This window comes from Aotus nancymaae, unplaced genomic scaffold (genome assembly GCF_030222135.1).
Source record: "Aotus nancymaae isolate 86718 unplaced genomic scaffold, 86718_ANA_hifiasm-v0.15.2.pri h1tg000010l, whole genome shotgun sequence".
Lineage (NCBI taxonomy): Eukaryota > Metazoa > Chordata > Mammalia > Primates > Aotidae > Aotus > Aotus nancymaae.
In genome coordinates, this window is record NW_026988421.1 from 4804879 (window position 1) to 4826030 (window position 21152).

The 21152-nt window shown below is 42.1% G+C and overlaps 1 protein-coding gene across 1 annotated transcript in view; it reads left to right on the top strand.

The window, feature by feature from the left end:
- ADAM12 (ADAM metallopeptidase domain 12) overlaps positions 1 to 21152 on the top strand; it is a 402598-nt gene that overhangs the window by 128200 nt on the left and 253246 nt on the right. The window contains exon 5 of the mRNA XM_012464187.2: positions 8275 to 8348. Coding sequence (XP_012319610.2) covers positions 8275 to 8348 — 74 coding nt within the window. The remainder of the gene's footprint in view (positions 1 to 8274; positions 8349 to 21152) is intronic.

Sequence of the window (21152 nt, forward strand, 5' to 3'; positions counted from 1 at the left end):
CTCCAGACGTGGGGACTGTGACGTGGAGCACACTGACAAAATCTTTGCCTTTGGGAAGTTTCTATTTTCCCAAGGGAGACAGACTGTAAACAAGTAAAAGAAAAACAAAAATCATCACAAAGGAGGAACTTCGCCAGGAAAAGACAGAAACAGGGTTTGTGAGAACAAACAGCCCCCTTAGGAGGCTAGGGCTTCTGTGAGGCAGTGCTGCCCAGGCCAGTGCCTGGAGGTTAAGCTGCACAAAGGGCCCAGAGAAGATGTTTTGGCAGATAGTCAGCAGGCACGGGGACCCAGAAGCTTTGGAAGCAAGTGAGTGATGGCCTGCAGGTGAGGCCACTAGGCGAGCAGACGCCAGAGCCTTCACGGCTGTTTTTTTCTAAGCACATCAGGTCCCTGTTGAAGGGTTTTAAGAAAGGGCATCACTAAGCTCAGGAATTCTGGAGGAAAGCTTGGGTGGATTTTCTCCAGCCTCCCATTTGTCATGGATCAGGGTGAGGGAAGGAAATGGTCAAATAAAAACAGAATTTTAGCCGTGTTAAGTTTGAGAAATCCGTATCACAGTGTTTTCCAGGGTGCTTTCTGATAAGTCGTGTTGTCACGTCCCTCTTCCAACCCCATAGTAAACTTGAGAAGGGAGCAGAGTAACGTCGTCGGCCTCAGAATTGGCCATTGTCCTCAGACAGATGCACGCACCTGGTGGGCTGTCATTCTGTAGCATTCAGATGCACGGAAGGAGACCGGAAGTATTTCAGTGAATACATAAGGCTTTAAGATGCTCTGGCTCTAGCTAAAATAATCTAAAATGAAAATCTAAAATGTTTGCTGCAAACCTGAGAATTAGCGATCATACCAGTAGCAATGGGACAAAGAACCTGAGCTAAGAGCGTGACGAGGACCAGAGGTGAAGCGGCGGTGCCTTTTCCTGCAGGGAGGGAGGAGCGGCCTGGAAAACCCAGGACCGAAGGTGAAGCGGAGGTACCTTTTCCTGCAGGGAGGGAGGAGCGGCCTGGAAAACCCAGAATCTATCATGCTACGGAAACACAGTGAGACAATCCTGTGCTAAAAGTAATCCAACATTTTAACACACAAACAATTTCCAACTCCATTATATACCTAAGGATAATACGTGACATCCTGTACATTTTAACAGGTTGTTTGCTGAGGTTCATTATCCATCAGAAAAATTGTCAATAACTCATGAATAAACATTATCATTATTTATGTAATAAAACATAGGCCCCAAGCCAGGGACACCCCATTATGGTGCTACAGTACCTTAATTCCTGACTGTGTTATATTGCCGTTAATTCAATTTTGTCTTCTCTAAATTCCACAGTGCACATATCTTCCAGGCTGTGGAACTAGCACACTAATATTAAAGTGGTAATCAAGATTGCCTCTAAATATTCATAGCAATAAATGACTCCCTTGTGCCCCATGAATGCCAGGGCTGCAGCCTGAAGCATTTATTTAGTGCCGGAGAGGGATCTAGTTATTTTAGAGTTCCCTTGAATGCAATATTTTAATTTTGTTGTTCTGCTTGAAAAATTAGATCCCTCTGAGCTTCCAGTATTGATGGTTGAGATGAATGACTTTGGCTGTAACTGACCATGGCCTTTGGAAGGATAACCTCAGAGTTGTGATGGGAGTGGATTTGGCCGTTGACCCCAAATCTTACTTTTTGGATGATAATTCTGTCTTGCCTGCCAGCCCTGCTGCCGTTCCATTGCCACATTAATTCACCCTCAGAATCGGGGCAGATTTTTCTAAGCTGTTGAGAATTTCTTATTCCCTAAAGAGATAAAAACACCAAGAAGCTGATGCTGTGTGTCATTCCGTCCTTCAGGAAAAATAATAAGCACCTCTACGACCATGCAAAGCTACATTTATGGACTCCAGATATTTCGTGTTGTTCATTATGGGCAAAATGATTTAAAGTCAAGTTTGGATCAGCCTCCAAAGACACAAATTAAAGAAAGGTGGCACAACATGGATAGCACTACACAACAACAACAAAAAGCAATCTAGTCAGCCAATCAGTCAGTCAGTCAATCACTTTTTGCACATCTGTTTGTACGGCCAGTTTCCTGGGGTGCCCTGGCCAGGTGCACTGTGGGAACCCTCTGAGAGAACACAGGCACCTGGGAGTCCTAAAAGGGGGCGGTTGGGTCCTATCCACACCCTTCTTTGCAGATTTGCCTGGGCTCGCTGTCTCAGTGGCAGTCTGCCAAAAACACCTTTCTGTGAGGAAGGCATGTGCTTCCTGAGAGCACACATGAACCGAGGGTAGAGTGTCTGATAAGTTTTGCCCAGAGATAAAGCTTCCCTCCTAGGAGGAAAGAGGGGTTTGGGGTAAAGGCAGTATCCGTCGGGGTTTGTCTCCCAGCCTGCACACCCTAATGAGAGAACTTAGATCTGAGTCCTGGATGGACTTGGGAGTGAAATGTAAGTACAGAGAGCAAGAGCTATTTCATGAAAAATCCTATAATAAACTGGGCCATCAGCCTGAGTCCTATATTATAATACAGTGACACACAAAAACACATGTTCAAGCACATGCATGCATGCATACAGGTCAGTAGAGATATCAGTAAATGTCAATGCCTTATGGCTTAAGAGGCAGTGCAGCAGATAAAAATATATTGATTCATTTGGACTTTCAAACTTAAGAAAAGTTTGGCCAGCACCTACCAGATCCTCGGACCTGCTGGCTCCCTCACCTCCGGCCTGTATTCTCCCCTGGCTTTCGGCCACTCTTGGTTTGCGCAGCCTCCAGTCTTGGATCACACCCCTTAACCCCACCTGCTTCCAACCTGCCATTGAGTCCCAAATGCCACAGGAGACACACAAGTGTGTATGGGTGAATGAGAAATAAAAGTACCCCAATGAAGAGAGTAAGGGTGCATCCTTTCTCCAAGGAGGACAAATCAAAGTGAACAAATAAAAGAATATTCACCCCAGATATACGATGGCCACACTGCCAAACAGGGAAGGAAGAAAGATCACAAAAGCACCTGGAGAAAAGAGATGGGTCACCTGTACAAGGAGGCTGAGGGCTGACTTTTCAGCAACAAGAATGGAAACCAAGTCATCTGTGATAGCTTGAACCTGTTGTCCCAGCTACTTGAGAGGCTGAGGCAGGATGATTGCTTGAGGATAGGAGTTCAAGACCAGCCTGGGTAACATAGTAAGACCCAGGCTGGTCTCGAACTCCTGACCTCAGGTGATCCACCTGCCTCAACCTCCCAAAGTGCTGGGATTACAGGCATGAGCCACCATGCCCAGCCAGGAAGGGACAGACCTTTAACAAGTGATGCTGGAATAATTGTTAATCATATATATTTTTTTAAAGTAGAATTGAACTCCTAGTTTGTACTAGCCACAAAAATCAAGTCTGGATGGGACTTAAATGTGAATGGCAAAATTATGAAACATTTAGAAGATAACACAGTCTGCTTTTTGATCTTGGAGTAGGAAAGGATTTCTCAAATGAGGCACAAAGACTTTAAACCATGAAGGATTTTATTTAAATTAAAGTATTCTGTTCATGAGAACACACTCAAGAGGATGAAAAGACAAAGCCCAAACTGGGAGAAAATGTTCATCGCACATAAAATGTACAAAAGCGTAGCTTCCAGAATGTAGAAATAACTACAGTTTAATAATGATAAGACAAAGAGGGGAGGAAGAAAGCAGGAAAGAAAATGATCAAAAACAGGAACAAGTATTTTGCCGGAGAAGAACATGAAATGTTCGGTAAGCGAAGGTGCTCTTCCTCGCTGCTAAGGAGGGAGGCGTAAAGGAAAGCCCGGTGAGGTGCAGTTTCACAGTCAGCAGATTGGTGTTGCCTGCCTTTTAAGATTTTTGCCAGATATTCATGAGGCCCTGGAATGGGGGAATCATTTATAACCCATTTGTAATTTGGAAAACAATTCAAAGATCCCTAGTAAAGTCAAACATGGGCAAACATCACCACCCAGAGTTTCCATCCCAGATTAGCCAGAGAAACTCATATCTGTCCAGCAAGGCAGGGGTCCCCAACCCCTGTGAACCAGGCCCCACAGCAGGAGGTGAGCTGCAGGCTAAGAAGCTACATCTGTATTTGCAGCTGCTCCCCACCGCAGCTGCTCCCCACTGCTTGCATTGGATTCTCATAGGAGCAAAAACCCTATCGTGAACTGTGCATGTGAGGGACCTCGTGGCCCACTCCTTATGAGAACCTAATGCCTGATGATCTGTCACTGTCTCCCATCACCCCCAGATGGGACTGTCTTGTTGCAGAAAAATCACCTCAGGGCTCCCACTGATGCTACATTATGGTGACTTGTATAATTCTTTCATTATATATTACAATGTAATGACAATCAAAGCACACAGTAAGTAATAATAATGTGCTTGAATCATCCGAAAACCATCCCCCAACCCCACCCCCAGTCCATGGAAAAATTGTCTTCCATGAGTCCAGCCCCTGGTGCCAAAAATGTTGCGGACCGCTGTAGTAGACATGTACACAAGAACATGCGTAACAGTGTTATAAGAGCCAAAGGAAGCGTGGTCAGAAAAACCCAAAGTCCACCTGTAGGAGAATACAATAGAATGCTACATAGCAATGAAAATGTATGGACAGCTCTATACAACCATATGTATGAATCTAACAAATAGAAGTTTAAGTAAAAGCAACCAGTCCATTCATAGAAGAATGGACGAAGTATGAGGCCATTTTTATAAGGTTCAAAACTGGGTAAAACTAAACAGTATATTGCTTAAGAATATGTACACTAGGAATAAAACTGTAGAGGAAATCAGATAGTGATTAACAGAAAATTCAGGATCATGGTTACCTCTGGTTGGGAATAAGGGGAATGTAATCATGAATTTAGCTGAGGGGGTGTGTGAGATGAATTGCCTCTCCCTTCCCCGCAACAAATTCCTATACTGACATCCTAACCCTGGTACCTTAGAATGTGACTGTATTTGGAGAAAGGCCCTTTAAAAAGGCAATTAAGGTAAAATGAGGTCATATGTGTGGACCCTAATCTGATATGGCTGGTGTCTTTATAAGAAGAGATTAGGACACAGCCATGTAAAAGGCCATCTGTGGACACAGCAAGAAGGCAGCTGTCTCAAAGCCAAGGAGAGGCCTCAGAAGAAACCAAACCTGTCAATGTCCTGATCTTGGACATGTAGCTCCAAAGCTGTAAGAAAATAAATTTCTATTGTTGAAGCCACACACTCTGTGGTGCGTGTTATGACAGTCCCACCAAACTAATACAGGTGACTTCTAAGATTATAGAAATAGTCTGCTTTTTCCAGCTGGGTAGCAGGTGCCCTGGTGTTTATTTTACTGTTTTTCAAATTGTGCTTATATGTTTTATATACTGTTGGATGTACTTTCCGAATTAAAAAAAAAAAAAAGAACGATTACTGCCAAAGCATTTCTGGCCCACTGGTTAGCATTTAATTGATTTATTCAGCAAGTGCAGTTTTTTAAGCATTCAATAAAAGACACGGTTCCATTAGGGTAATCAATATATCATTTTTAAGAAAAGGAATGCTGTATTTTACCAGTACTGCTTCATTATCTTCAATGGATACCAATCAAAAGAAGATGGAATGAATACATGCTTTTAAGAGGTCCTAAGGCAATTCATGGTCTTGAATTAAAATAGCTGTCTGTTCTCCCTCTCTACTGATTTCTCCTTTACCAGTCATACCTCAACGAATATACATAAAGATCTTCCCATCTCCCTGAAGGAAAATATATTCTTCTGCAAGGTGTTGACATTGGACTATCATAACAGTTCTAATACTTTATGTGGAATTACTACAAATGTTAATGCTTAAACTACGCCAGTTCTTTGGGGGAAAATGTGTGTTGCAAATACTGTATTTTAATTCACATATACAATTGTCAGGATTTCCTTTTAAGGTGTGTGATCTGTGCATGGATATCTTGGGCAAACACAATTTGTAACTAAAGTAACTAAGTTATTTATATTTACATACATATAAAACATATAGTTACACACACACAAGTTTACATACATAATGGTGTTTGGACACATTTTGACAGAATATTGTGACGTTTTGTTCTAATGTTTTATTGTAAATATAATTAATAATCTTGTTTTTCACACATATAATTAATGAGTACACATTGCAGACCCTGGAGAGAACATAATGGTCATGGTTGTAGTGAAACTGAGTGTTGGCAAGCATAGGCAAATATGCAAGAATCCCTGTGATGGACTCCAAAGCAAATATCTGAAAGGACTTAAGAACACGTTGACACTCTACACTACAAAGAAATGATGCATGTTTCATGGCATGTAGGATCAAATAGTAATATTAATTTTCAAAGTTGAGTAGACACTCAGAAATGCATACAGTTCTTATAAACACCAGACAGTATCAAAATATATAAATTTGATGGGTTTTATAGTGTTTTGCTAGAGTAAGTCCATCAAAAACAAGGCCTGTGTAAACGCAGAAAATATAAGTGAGAATTTCATGTATCTGAAATTCACCAATTTACCTCTCAAGCTTAAGTAACTATTTAAAATAATATCATCCATCAATGAAAATTGAAAAAGAGCCTCCTTGAAGCTCATAAGAAAAAAAATCCTTGGGTTGGTACCTAACTTTATCTCTTGAATGCCCTGATAGTTAAAATAATCTATTTCTCAGGCAGCCATTGTATGATGTCAGTTGTAGGTCTTCATCACCGACTCAGAGCTGTCCAATAGAATATTCCATGGGGATGAAAATGCTCTATGTCTGTGCTATTCCACAGTGGTGGCCACCTGCCACATTTAGTAATTGAGTCTTGAAGTCTGTCCCATATGACTGGCAAACTAACTTTTAAATTTTATTTTATTTTAGTTAACTGAAATAGCCATAGGTAGCAAATGGCTACCATGGGAGACATAGAAAGGCCACAAGAAGATGTGCAAAGCGCTGCCCTAAAAACAAAGCAAAGAGAGCATTTCAGCCTTTCTGATTCTACCCGTTATATGGCCGTAGTTAAGGCATGTTTTGCCTTTTTCTCAAAACTCACGTGACCTTCGGTTGTTGTGGGTTTTGTTTAAATTTGGTTTTATTTTAATGAATTATTTTCATGTTGGCTATTTGGAACCTACAAAATCTGTGTTATCTTAAAGTATACTAGTGTGTGGTTTGTTAAGTCATGGTAGAGCTGAAACATTATATATATTGTGAAAAGGTCTCTTGAGCTCTGGAGTTCTAAGACCGTCTTTCAAATATGAAATATTAGAAAACTATGTCTAAACTTCTCATTCTCATAGCTTTTATACAGTAAGCATAATGCCAACATGACTGATGAAGCAAAGGCAAAGTCCACACAACTGAAGGAAGCATGAATTCAATGTGGTGGTGATGATGTCTCAGCAAGACTGAGTCTCCACTTCCTGTACTCTGCAGTGCTGACCAGGAAGAGTGAGGTCTTCTTGAGTTTATGGTGCCTGTTCCATGGGATGACCCCCAACTCTCCTTCCAATCTCGTCTTCTTCTTCCTTTTTTTTTTTTTTTTTTTATGAGACAGAGTTTTACTCTTATTTCTCAGGCTGGAGTGCAATGGCACGATCTTGGCTTATGTAACCTCCACCTCCTGGGTTCAAGCAATTCTCCTGCCTCAGCCGCCTGAGTAGCTGAGATTACAAGGGTGTGCCACCACCAGACTAATTTTTTGTGTTTTTAATAGAGATGGGGTTTCATGATGTTGACCAGGCTGGTCTCGAACTCCTGACCTCAGCTGATCCGCCCCCCTCGGCCTTCCAAAGTGCTGGAATTAGAGGTTTGTTTTCTTTTTTTGAGACAGGGTCTCACTCTGTCACCCAGGCCGGAGTGCTGTGGTGTGACCATAGCTCACTCTAGCCTCGAGCTCTAGGGCTCAAGCGACCCTCTCGCCTCAGCCACCCAAGTAGCTGGGACCACAAGCACAAACTACTACACCTGGATGATAATTCTGATTTTCTTATTTTTATTTTTGTGCAGAGACAGGATCTCACTATGTTGCCCACCTAGGCTGGTCTCAAACTCCTGAACTCAAGCAATTCTCCTGTGCCCGGCCTTCACTGCTCTTTTTATGCTGCTAAGAAAACTTAATTTATAGACTGTGTTGTGATGGCATTTGGCTCTTTCTTAGATTGACCGCATCATTTATTCCCTCAATTGACTATGCCTGTGGAGCTTATTCAGATATTTGCAAGTCAAAGCCAAACATTTTTCAGCTGATTTTTCTTGTTTATCTTTCAGAAACATCCAGAAGTGCTGAATATTCGAATACAACTGGAAAGCAAAGAACTGATCATAAATCTGGAAAGAAATGAGTAAGTTAATTCTTGTTTATTGCATGATAGGAGAAAGTGAAGACACCATGGACAGGAAAGTGCTATGTGATTTATGTTGGCGTTTAGAAAAACAGAACGAAATGCCTGGATTTGTAATCCAAATTTGGATTTGAGGCTAGAATTGACTTTAAAAAATTATCTGATGGAAAAATAAAGAATTTTATCACTCTATAAAGGAGCTTTATAACTCAGCACTATTTTTCATAGTTCTGAGGTTTTATCTTTTCAGAGCCCAATTGTTTAAGGATTTAATTTAAGCATCCCTATACTGTTCAAATAACAGAGTTTTATAATTAGTTGACTTTTGACAACTCCTGGATTATATTAGGGGAAACAGCTTCAAACTGATAAAAACTATCTCCCCGAGAAATACCAAGAGTTTATCTTTCAAAGCTTATCTCCAGTGGTTTGGAGTATTTCTTTCATCTTATTTTAAAAAATTGGTCCTTTTATGGAAAAATTATATAAATTTCCAGAAAATGGCATTATGGTTTTTTCTGGGCCACTTGGATACTAGTATGTATTTTGTATGCCTTACTAGCAAAAAATTTTGTCTGCCTCTAAGCATAAGTTAAAAACAACTAATTTTCTTATTCTTTACACCCTGGCTATCCCCACAGATTCCTCCGATCTAAAGGACTCCTTAATATTCTATTTCATTAGTATCATAAAAGAAGAGCTTATTAGTTCTTCTAATAAGCAATCTCTATTTAAAGATAGAAGTCAATGTTCCAAGTCCTGCTTGGTCAAAATAGCAGTCTCTGTCTTCCAAAAGTACTGGTTTCTGTTCCTCACCCATCAGCAGGATGCTGATTTTTTTCTGAAACAAGAGTAGAGGTGAGAGAGCCTCACTGGGCTGAGTTCTGTAAGGGACCTGGAGTCCCAGAACCTGACTCAACATCTTCCTGTACACGAGTCAAATCATTTACTTGTGTCAGTGCTTTGATTAGCAAGTCAGACGAAAGACACAATCAACGGCCAGTCCGAATGTTTGATCTCTAATGTCACAATATATTAAAATGTATATAAAATCACACTACCTGCTTCCTGGGATCGGCAACCTGCCTCTTTGTACTTTTTTTTACATGATTATTGCTTACCATTAAATGGATCAGAAGCTTTGGAAACAAGAAATGAAGTGTTTTTAGCTTTTCTTGTGACTTGATCTTAAAATAGAGGTTCAGGCACATGTATTATATAATCAGGGATCCAGAGAGAAAACCATGTGTTGCTTTTGATCTGTCTCTCTTAGCAAAGTACACATTTTCATACTCTGTTTCTTCACATAAGAATATCGAGGGGCACCACATTTTTGTATATTGTTTTTTATATATGGTTTTGAAAACATCTCAGTGTAAGAAACTAGGTGTTCCCTGAAAGATCAAAAGAATATGAGGCTTCTGGTGGCGATGCATTTTCTCGATGGAGTTGTTGTGGTGGGCAGATGGCTTTAGGAGTGTTCTTTATCGCACCTGCTCCCATTGTTAGACTGTTGGAAGAAACGTGGTGCACAGCATGAGGGGAGGCTAATCTTGAACGTCTTATGGAGCATTATGACTGCAGGTAGAGAAGCAAAAATCGACCTCATAAAAACCTTGTTTTTCCTATGAAAATAATATGCATACCCAGTGAAGAAAACTGAACATTATAGGCGGTAAAAGGAACAAAGAACCCTAAAACCAAGAAAAAAAAGTGCTGTTGCCACCAAACACAATCCTGTTAAGATTCTGGTGAATTATATAGATGGGGTTTTTTTCCTTGTAAATAAACCTTTGCTTCTTTTCTCTTCTTAGTTGATATCATAATCTATATGCAATTTTATATCCTATTTCATTGAGCTTCATAATGGACATACATTTCCATAGAGAAATAATTTCTCAGAGCCCATCTGGTTCTCTGAGTTTGTAAAGTGACTTAAAAGCCTTGTCCATGGTTCCCTCTGAAAATGATTTACCTTCCACTACTGCAGATACTATAATATATGATGACTGGTAGACAGTGGCTAATTTGTATAAATATCATTTTAAAGGTGACTTAATTTTCTCCCTTTCAATTCAGAGTCTTTCATGAGATAATCTCGAAATTATAAAAGTTGAACACATAAAGCTATCTCTTTTTAATTTATTTCTCTCTTCCCAATCTCACTATCAGACTGCATTTTCAAAAATACATGGAGAATGTTTCATACGTTCCTGTGATAGTCTATAACTTTAATTGTATTGTACCAATTTTAGAAATTCCATTATATTAAGAGTAACATTTTCACAAGAGGATGCCAATATTACTATTTTAATGATGGATTACCCAAAATGCTTCAGTGTAACAATTTTTTTGCAAAAGGTTACATGCCTATTCCAAATGAGCTATACCTTTGATGCAATGAATACAAAGAAAAAAAAATCAAGTAGAGTGAAATGCTTTTGTACTACTAGCTTGTGATGCTATTAGACACAAAAGGCAATCAATCATTTAGTATATAATAGAATTTTTAATTTGCATAGCCATTGGCCCAGTAGATTCAAGTCAGAGAGTCTTCACAAATGAAGCTATAAGAACCCAGAGATAAAAATATAAGCAGAGGCCATTTGCATGTTTAACAACCAGTACAATAGAGGGCATGACCAATCAGGATGAACCCCTGACCAATCAGAAGGCAAGCTGGTCAGTACACCGCTCCAGCGCCTGGAAGCCCAGAGTCAGCCCTGTGCTCAAGGGTGTCTTACCTAAAAATATGTTAATAGGAGATGGATTCAATAATCAGCTATGAAACACGATACTATTCAACAATTAAAAATGATGAGACTTTTATTATTTTAAAAATTCACGGTATAATCAGTGTAACTAGCATGTTAGAAAATAGCTGTTTCCTGCTCGTGTTTATTTTTTTAATGAAAATAGCTTACATAATATTCAATGTTTATTTTAAAATTATACACATGACATGTATCTCTGAGTAGGAAGATTATAGAAGCTATTTACTTTATTGTCTTAATGTTTTACAAAAATAAAATATTACTTTTAAAATAAGGAATAAACCTTTTTCTTTGAAGGAAAAAAAATCATAAAAATTTGGTGATGGTTGAAAGAAGAATGCTAACATATTTATTGTTCCTGAAAAGGAAATGATAAAGGTTATTTTGAAAGGCCTCTGAAAGGCCTCTAGTGACTTTTAAAGAGCAAATAAGATCTACTTGTTGAACATTTGGTCGTTAAATATCCAGAAACTTGCTGTAATTGAAAAACCTGCTTAGAAACCACAACCTAAGTTAGAGCAGTCCTAGTCCCTTAAATCTATAGCTAATGCTGAGAATCATCTAATTAACCCTACTCAGAATGCTTCTGTGGTGAACTGATTCTTCATGGCACAGGGCTGAATTTTTATTAAATAGTTTTTCAGGGAATCTCTTTTATTTGCCTTCTAACATCTCTAATTTATGAAAAGATTGGATGCTGTTCACTTAAAATCTGTATTTGTATAGCCATAATTGAATGTTTAAAGAAACGCAAAGCTTCCCCTGAGAAGCATTTTTTTCACGATATTGCTGCCTGCCTATGGACCTGCAGAAAGCAGGTTTATAACTTTCATAACTCTACTGGATCCCCATGGACGCTCAGGCCATCCCTTACACAGGTACTCTGTGAAACTATATCTTTGATGAAAATGTTTTAGTGTACAGGCTAGCCAGCTTAGACATCAGTTCTTCCAGCTTAGGATAATGAAGCGTGATGGCGGTAGATCACGCTCCCTACGTCTCTCAATCCCAGAACGCCTTCATTTCAAGTCCTGTTCCCATCACTGATTGAAGGCAGTTGCCATGGGAGGTCCATGGCCCACTGAATTTATGTTAGGGGGGTATCTCTGGGATAGAGTAACTTCAGCATTGACTTATTTTGTCTGGAACGGTTCCAGACATCTCTTATGGGGAAACTTTAATTAGTATCACTCTAGAACAATAACAGAAAGGGCATTTTAATATGGCCAAAAATGGGCATAAACATTTGGAAATGCATTTATTTTAGATTGTCTCTGAGAAAATCATGGTGCAGAATGGAGAAATGTAGCCAGTGTGGAGATGGCATTAGATGGTTTACTTGGCTGAATTACCATCCAGAAGATACTAAGCCATTGTTCCTGTTGACCCAACCCACGTTGAATAGGGGCACTGAGGTTGCTGCTGGTGGCCTTAGGGCTGTGTGCATGGCCTTGTCCTGGCCCACAGTTTCATCGGCTATCCCGATGAAGACATAAAAGGTGCTCTGAGCACATTTCCTGGCAATACAGAGCTGGGGGTGGATAGCTGTGTTCGGCACAGCAAAATCTGGATTATGGAGATTTCAGCAGTTTGGATCAATAGGCCAAAACTAACAAGATGAGATTTAATGGGGATAAATGTCAAAGCCTATGCTTGGGTTAACAAAAAAATAAATGTTGCAAGTTCAGAAGGAAATTTGTTAGTAGTTCTCATGAATGAGACCTGCATACTCAAAAGAGGCCTCTGAGGCAATGTGGCTGATAAAAGGGTGACTTCCACCTGAGTGTGTGGGAGTATATGTGGTGGGTATATGTGGTGGGTCCTAGACGGGGAGGTCATTCCTCTGCTACACAGGGTGAGGCACAGCCAAAACCCTGCATCGTTCACTGTTCCAAGCCACCTGCTACTATATTCTCATTTCCATCATTGGACGTTCCGTTCCTTTCCTCCTCCACCGACCATGACATCCTTACAGTGAGGGGCAGGATCTTCACACCCTCCCTGACCACCTCCCACACAGCATGGCTCATAATAGGCACTTGAGAAACACTCGTCAAATGAGTGGCCGACGGAACCCAGACAACCTGGACCAAACTGGAAGTGAGTTCCCAGGAGGTCGGAGGTCACCTGGGTGAAGTGAGAAACAATTCAAGGAGAAAAGCTTCTAGAAAGGAACACAGGATTTGGAGTTAGGAGCCCAGGTTTTGAAAGCAGCATTGCAAGCTGTTGATTCTCTCCACTTCCTTCATGGTCTCGGGAGATCTGCCCACCTTGGCCTCCTTGTCTGCAAAATGGAACAAGCATCTGTGTCCAGTCAGTGCAGGAAGATTGGCGCTCATGTTAATGTTGATGATCAGGTTTGAATGACTCGGTAACATTTCTCTGTGGATCCAGCAATCTTAATTACTTTACCTAATGATATTATATCTGTTTTGGATTTTCAAATTAATGGGAATCAGGTTATGCCTACTCTTTACCTGTAGGTCTTGGTGATGGCCAAACACCTCAGTGCTCACAAGACCTGGAACAGACGTGTGGGCTCGTCCTTTGGGATCCAGCTGCTGTAGGGGTCTTACCTTTACAATCTTGACATGCCCAGGAATTGGACTTTTAAAATCTTTGAGTGTAGAGTGCTATTCCTTTTTTCTTCTCTTGCAAAAGAAGCCTAGCCTGTTTCCCCTCTCCCCACCCACCATCTTTTTTTGCTTTTATTAAGAAGTTAAACTTTTTCACTGTCCAAACATCAGTCAATATGCTGGCAAGCCAGCGGAAGCCCTTGCCATAGCTCTGTTGCTGTACACACTGAACGTGAGCGATTCCTTAGAGAAGGCGTTCGGCTCTTTCTGGTCACAGTTCCTTTCCTGTGGTCTGTCCATCAAGCCCAAATGGTGCACAGAGTTCTTCTTCACTGACTGTGCCTGTTCTGTTCAGTTCTTGTTACTCAAGGTAAGCATTGCCACAATGGATATTCTTTTGTCAGTTTAATTAGTATTCACTCCAGAACACTTTAGAACTCCCCATTCCTAAGGGTAGGCTGCAGGGAGTGGGTGTGATGTCCGCCTGGTGAGTCACTGCTGGTCCGGGTGCTGCTGGTCTGTGTGCTCTCAGGGAGGGTCCAGGACGTGTGCTCCTCAGAGGAGCCCCTCGGGCCATGGTCAGCATTAATAATGTCTTTGAGTCATCAGTCATTAAAGCATTGAGCTCCACTTTGGATTCCAGGATCTAAAGACAATCTGCACAGCCCCCTAGAAAGGCAATCCCATTTGTTGCTGGGAGATCACTGTTCGAAAGCCAATGTGCTTGCTCACGCCCCAGAAGATCAGAAGTTGTAAAAGTCATACCAGCAGTTGTCAGCTCTGCTGATGTCAGAGGTCATGTTGCAGTCTGTTGGCCCCATCTGCCATCTTTGAGCATGTGAGGAAAAATGGTTTCATCCACATTGTCCCAACCCAAGAGAACAAGCTTTCTAGATTTCTTGTAGAGTCCTAGGAACTGGAGCACGCTGTGGAAGCTATTATGGATCCACTCACAGATGAAAGACATTATTAATGCCGACCATGGCTCGAGGCGCTCCTCTGGAGGCAGTGCATAGCCTGGACCCTCCCTCGGAGCACACAGACCAGCAGTGCCTCGCCGGGTGGACATCACACCCGCTCCCTGCAGCCTGCCCTTAGGAATGGGAGCTCTAAATTGCCTGGTGGTTCTAATTACTGATTAAACAAATATCAGTGGAACCATAGCTCAGAAATTATAGTTTCATTTTTCCAGCGCTCAGCTTCCCTTCTGCTATTCACAGATCTTTATCAGAATCTCTATTAATATCTTATTAATAATTATCTTTACTCAAGATTAATAATTAATAAAGATAATTAAGATAATGTGCCTGTTCACATCCCCCAAGATCAAAAGTTGTAAAAGTCATTTCAACAATTGTCAGCTCTTCTGATGTCAGAGGTCATGTTGGAACATGTTGGCTTAATCTGCCATCTTCAGTGATTATCATCTGCCATATTAATTCTCTTTATTAATCTTTATTGATATGTTAAAGAAATCATTTGCCCATTCACTTACTCACCTGGCCATTTATTCACAAATATGTGTTTAATACCAGACACTGTGATTGACCCTGGAGGGAGAGTGGTGAATCAGATAAAGTCCTTGTCCTCTTGGAATTTAGTCAAGCAGCCCAACACTAAGCAGATCTCTACAAAAGCAGTAACTGGATGACTGCAGTGCTCAGTGCTCAGGAGGGGAGGGTGTGGGGCCAGCATCTGGTCTGGAGAGGGAAGATGTGGAAGCAGCTTTTCAGCTGTGCACACAGGGAAGAGCCCAGTCAAGAACAGCAGGAGGTAGAGAGAGAAAGAAGAGGAGAAGCAAAGGTCCAGCTTCTCAGATTCTAGAAGGTCTTTGTGCTGATGACCAAGAAGGAGAGAGACAGAGAAAGCCAGCCTATGCAGAGGTTTGTGTGCCCTGATAAGGGCCTTGATTTCATTCATAAAGACAATGGCACACCATGGAAGAAAAGGCCTGTAGGCAGAACAATGACGTGATAAGATTCTGTTTTTCATTTGTTTGAGACAGGATCTCACTCTGTCACCCAGGCTGGAGTTCAGTCGTGCAATCACAGCTCACTGCAGCCTCAACTGTCCTGGGCTCAGGTGATCCTCCTACCTCAGCCTCCCTAGTAGCTGGGACTACAGACATGCACTACAATAGTCAGCTAATTTTTCTATATATTTTATTTTTTTGTAGGGACTGGGTTTCACCATGTAGCCCAGGTCAGTCTTGAGTTCCTGGCCTTAAACAATATGCCCACCTCAGCCTCCCAAAGGTATGAGCCACTGCTCCCCTCCAAAAAAAGATCAGTCATTTATTTATTTATTTTGAGATGGAGTCTCACTCTGTCACCCAGGCTGGAGTGCAATGGCACAATCTCAGTTCACTGCAACCTCTGCCGCCTGGGTTCGAGTGATTCTCCTGCCTCAGCCTTTTGAGTAGCTGGGATTACAGGTGCCTGCCACCACACCCAGCTAATTTTTGTAGTTTTTAGTAGAGACAGGGTTTCACCACGTTGGCCAGGCTGGTCTTCAACTCCTGACCTCATGATCCACCCGCCTCGGCCTCCAGAGGTTCTGGGATTATGGGAATAAGCCACTGTGCCTGGACAAGATTCAGTCTTTTAAAGACCATCTGGCTGCCTGTGAAGACTAGCTGGGAGGGTAGAGTGGGTGTGGTTAAGAGCTGCTTATTACTGCTGTCCGAGGAGAGCTGATGATGGCTTGAGCCAAGAGAGTATTGGTGGGAAGGAAGAAGTAGTTAAGAAATGTTAAACAGGCAGAATGGACAGAATCTGATGAACAGTTGAATGTGTGGGGTCATGGAAAGGAAGGCATACAGTTGGTACCTGAGATGCTGGGAGAACAACGATGCCTTTATTCAGAATGGAGAACCCCGGAAAAGGACCAAGAACCTGGCCTTTGAGCAGGGGCCAGACACAAAGATGTGGCTCATAGGAGACATGGTCCTGAGAGTCTGGGAGGGGTGAATATTGGCTTTCACAGAATCCAGTCTGGAGGTGACCTGTGGAGGGCCCTTGTAGAACTGGGCATGGCATTTTTGATGATGAGTGCTCATGGACGAATGCAATTGACCTAAGTATAGCAGTGGCTGGTGGCTATGAGTGGAGGTCAGGAGCTGGAGAACAAGAGGAGAATTCAGCTGTGGTCCTGACAGTATCTGAACAGTTGTCACAGCCAAAGGCAATGCCAGTGCTCCACTGAATTCTAAGCTGGAGACTAGCCCAGGCTCACCGCCAGGCCCCATTCCATATCCTTCCTGTAGTCTGTCTCCATGCAGTGGTGTTCCCTACTACCAAGAGCTCACACATGGACTTTTGCCCTCCTTAAAGTCTAGAGCATTGCTGCAAGACCACCAGCATCAGGACCACCTGAAGAGCTTATTAAAAAGGGCAATGCCTGGCCCCACTGCTATTGAACCAGAATCCCCAGCTGTAATAGGGCCTGAAGGTCTGTATTTTTAACACATTCTCCTAGGAGTTATATTCACACTTTACTTGAAGAGCCACTAGTCACATGTGGCTATGTAAATTAAGTTTAAATAAAATTAAAATTTTTGTTCCTTGGTCAAACTAGCCACAGTTCAAGTATTCAGTAGCCACACGTGGCTAGATGGACGTTTCCATCATCACAGAAAGTTCTGTTGGACAGCATTGGGACCAGCAGGGAAATTCCAGCCCATTGGATCCTTCTATGGTACTTTGGGGGTTTCTGTCTTAGCTGATGCATCGCCCACAGGCATGTTCTTTCCTACAGGGAGTGACCGCACCTCTTCAGCATACCTAATGCCTGCAGCATGAAAAGCCCCATCCCCTGCCTTGGAGAATCAGGGGCTACCAGGTGGCTCATCTCTGCCCAGTGTGATGAAAGGGTGATGGTGCAGTTGAAAATTCTCTAAGCATGACTGTAGACTTGGGGAATTGACTCAAGCTGCATGCACTTCAGCAATCCAACTAGACCAAACGCCTTCAGATTTAAGTTAAAATCTCTCAGCCTTAACATTTAAGATCTTTTTAATTGGGCTAAATTTTGTTTCCTGAGTAAGAGCTAAATTCCCCTGAGCTTCTCCCCTCGTTTCATTCTTTGAAGTTGTACAGTCGTTGAAAAAGGTCAGAACACGATTTTTAGAGCTTTTTGTTCCTGAACCCGAGTTAACTTGAAAGTGCCTAAACTGGTTAAGATCAACCTTTTTAAAACCGGCTCCTCTGGGTTGTGATTCGAGAATGCGGTGTCCTTGAGTGAACTCTTTAAAGTTAGAAGAATTAGAAAAGGGCATTTGATATGGAGGTGAAGTTCCACATTTCATTACATCACTCGCTGTCCTTCACTTCTGATGCTGCAGACTCAGGGTTTTCTGATGAAAATCCTGCTGCAGCCTTAAGCTCCTTTCCCAACTCTGTATCCCAAAGGGACAGTAATGGCTGTCCTGGCTCTTCCCAGGAGGTCTCTGGCAGTGGAGAGGCCGATGCCATCTTAGTGGCTATCATTGCACCTTCCCTCTCCTTATGTGCAGATACTGTGCAGGCTGGTGTCATTACTGCCCACCGCCTCTGGACTTTTTCTAGTTGTGTCCTCAATAGAAAGGTCACGATGCTTTCATTGATTGCTTAGGACAATAAAACTAACTCTCTTGAAAGCTTGAAACTTTTGTTAGAGGCGTTTGAACCAGAGCAACTCTGTCTTAAATAGGAGCTGGGTAAATGAAGCTTAAACCTGCTACGCTGCCTTCCTAGACAGTTAAGGCATTCTAAGTCACTGGATGAGACAGGAGGTTGGCACAAAATGCAGGTCATAACGACCTTGCTGATAAAACAGGTTGCAGTAAAGAAACAGGCCAAAACCCACTAAAACCAAGATGGCCACAAGAGTGACCTCTATCATCCTCAGTGCTACGCTCCAACCAGCGCCATGACAGTTTACAAATGCCATGGCAACGTGAGGAAGTTACCCTACATGGTCTAAAAGGGGAGGCATGAATAATCCACCCCTTGTTTGACTTATCACCAAGAAATAACCATAAAATTAGGCAACCAGCAGTTCTCAGGGCTGTCTATGGAGTAGCCATTCTCGTATTCCTTTACTTTCTTAATAAACTTGCTTTTGCTTTGTGCTGTGGACTCGCCTTGAATTCTTCCTTGTGCGAGATCCAAGAATCCCTTCTTGGGGTCTGGATTGGGAACCCTTTCCTGTAACATTTTGACATAATTTTGCTGAGTTCATAAACAGATTCTGCTAGATTCTTAAGTATCATGCTCCAGGAAGCCAAAATCCTAGATTACTGTTTTCAGAAATGTTTACTTCAAACTCATTATCTTGAGTGGAGTTGAGCTCTGTCAGTGACTGGCCATGTTTCATAACTTGCATGGGAAAACTTCAGCTGATAGTCACAGCTCTGTTTTCTTGAGTCCTTCTTACTGGTTTCTTATGTTGTTTTCACACTTCATTAGCGATGATAAAGAGCTGTAATAGAACTGTATTTACCAATAGCTCACTTGTCGCATGCTGTAAGTATGTAGTGTGCCTTATTCCTCATCATATGTAACGTCTTCATTCAAAAGCTGGGCTTCACTGGGGACCTACAGAGAGATTTGTACCCATGTTCACAGCAGCTGCATTCACAATGGCCAAAAGGTGGAAAGAACCCAAGCGTTCATCAAGAGATGAACCAGTACACAAAATGTGGCATACATAAAATGAAATATTATTCAGCCCTAAAGAGAAATGACATTCTGACACATGCTGTCACGTGAACTTTGAAGATACTATGCTAATCAAATAAGTCAGACATGAAAGGACAAATATCATATGATTGTATTTACATAAGGTGTACTTTGAATAGGCAAAATTGTAAAAACAGAAAGGAGAATGGTGGTTACCAGGGACTGGAGGGTTAGGGAGTGAGGAGTTTGATGAGAGGCAAAGTTTCTGTCTGGAAGGATGAAAGAATTATGGAAACGGTTGGCAGCGATGGCTGCAGAAAATTGTGAATGTGCTTAATGCCACAGAATTATATAATTACAAATGTTAAAATTACAAATTGTATGTTATGTATATTTTGCCACAATTGAAAAACAAAGCTGGGCTCCTGGTATGTTTTATTATCTAACAAAAGGTCACCACCACCCCCTCCCCTGTCTTCCATGAAGGTACATAGTGTAAAGGAAGATGGCCATAGTTTCTTCTAAATGCCCCCGCTCTTTTTTGTAAGTCTAGGAAAATCACAATCCTCCCACTCCATTTAGTCTAGGGGTCCCCAGCACCCTCTCTGACATGCTCCCCCCACCCTTAGGAATGGGCCACACAGCAGGAGATGAGCCTCTGATAAGTGAGTGAAGCTTCATCTATATTTACAACCACTCCCCATCACTCAAATTACTGCCTGAGCTCTGCCTCCTGTCAAAACAATGGTGGCATTAGATTCTCATAGGAGCGTGAACTGCACATACAAGAGATCTAGGTTGCATGCTGCTTATGAGAATCTAATGACTGATGATCTGTCACTGTCTCCCATCACCCCCAGATAGGACCGTCTAGTTGCAGAAAAAGCAGCTCAGGGCTCCCATTGAGTCTACATTATGGTGAGCTGTATAATTATTTCCTTATATATTACCATGTTATAACAATAGAAATAAAGTGCACAATAAATGTAATGTGCTTCAATTGTCCTGAAACCATCCCCCAGCCCCACCCCTGGGCCATGGAAAAATTGTCTTCCATGAAACTGATCTCAGGGGCCAAAAAGTTTGGGGACCACTGATTGAGGTGACTGTTCTGAGCTAATGAATACGGGTGTAACTGTGATTCAACTCACAAAAGCCAATCTGACTTTCCTGGACTCTTTCTAGAGCTGCTTCCATATCCCTGTCAGAGGAGGAGATGATTGACAGTGTTAGGATTTGGATTTGGGTATCAGGTTCTTGGAAACAAGCTGCCCCAGCTCCTCCATTCTAAAATGGAGAATAAGACCTTCCTCCCAGGTTGTTAGGAGAGCACAGTGATACGGTTTGGATCTGTCCTGTACAGCTGTAATCCCCAGTGTCAGCGGTGGAGCCTGCGGGGAGGTGATTGGATCGTGGGAGCAGTTTCTCATGTGTGGTGTAGCACCATCCCCCTAGTGCTGTTCTCGTGGTAGAGCGCTCATGAGATCTGGTTGTTTAGAAGTGTGTGGCACCTCCCGCCTCTCTCTCTTCCTCCAACTCTGGCCCCGTGAGATGCTTGCTCCTGCTTTGCCATCCACCATGATTGAAAGCTTGCTGAGGCCTCCCCAGAAGCCAAGCAGAAGCTGTCATGCTTCTTGTACAATTGCAGAACCATGAGCGAATTCAACCTCTTTTCTTGATAAATTACCTAGGTTCAGGCACGTAAGAATGGACCAATACATAAGGGTTATGATATTCAGTGTGCTTGACGCTGCACTGCCATCCACAGGGTGTGTGCTGTTCTGCTGCCATTGC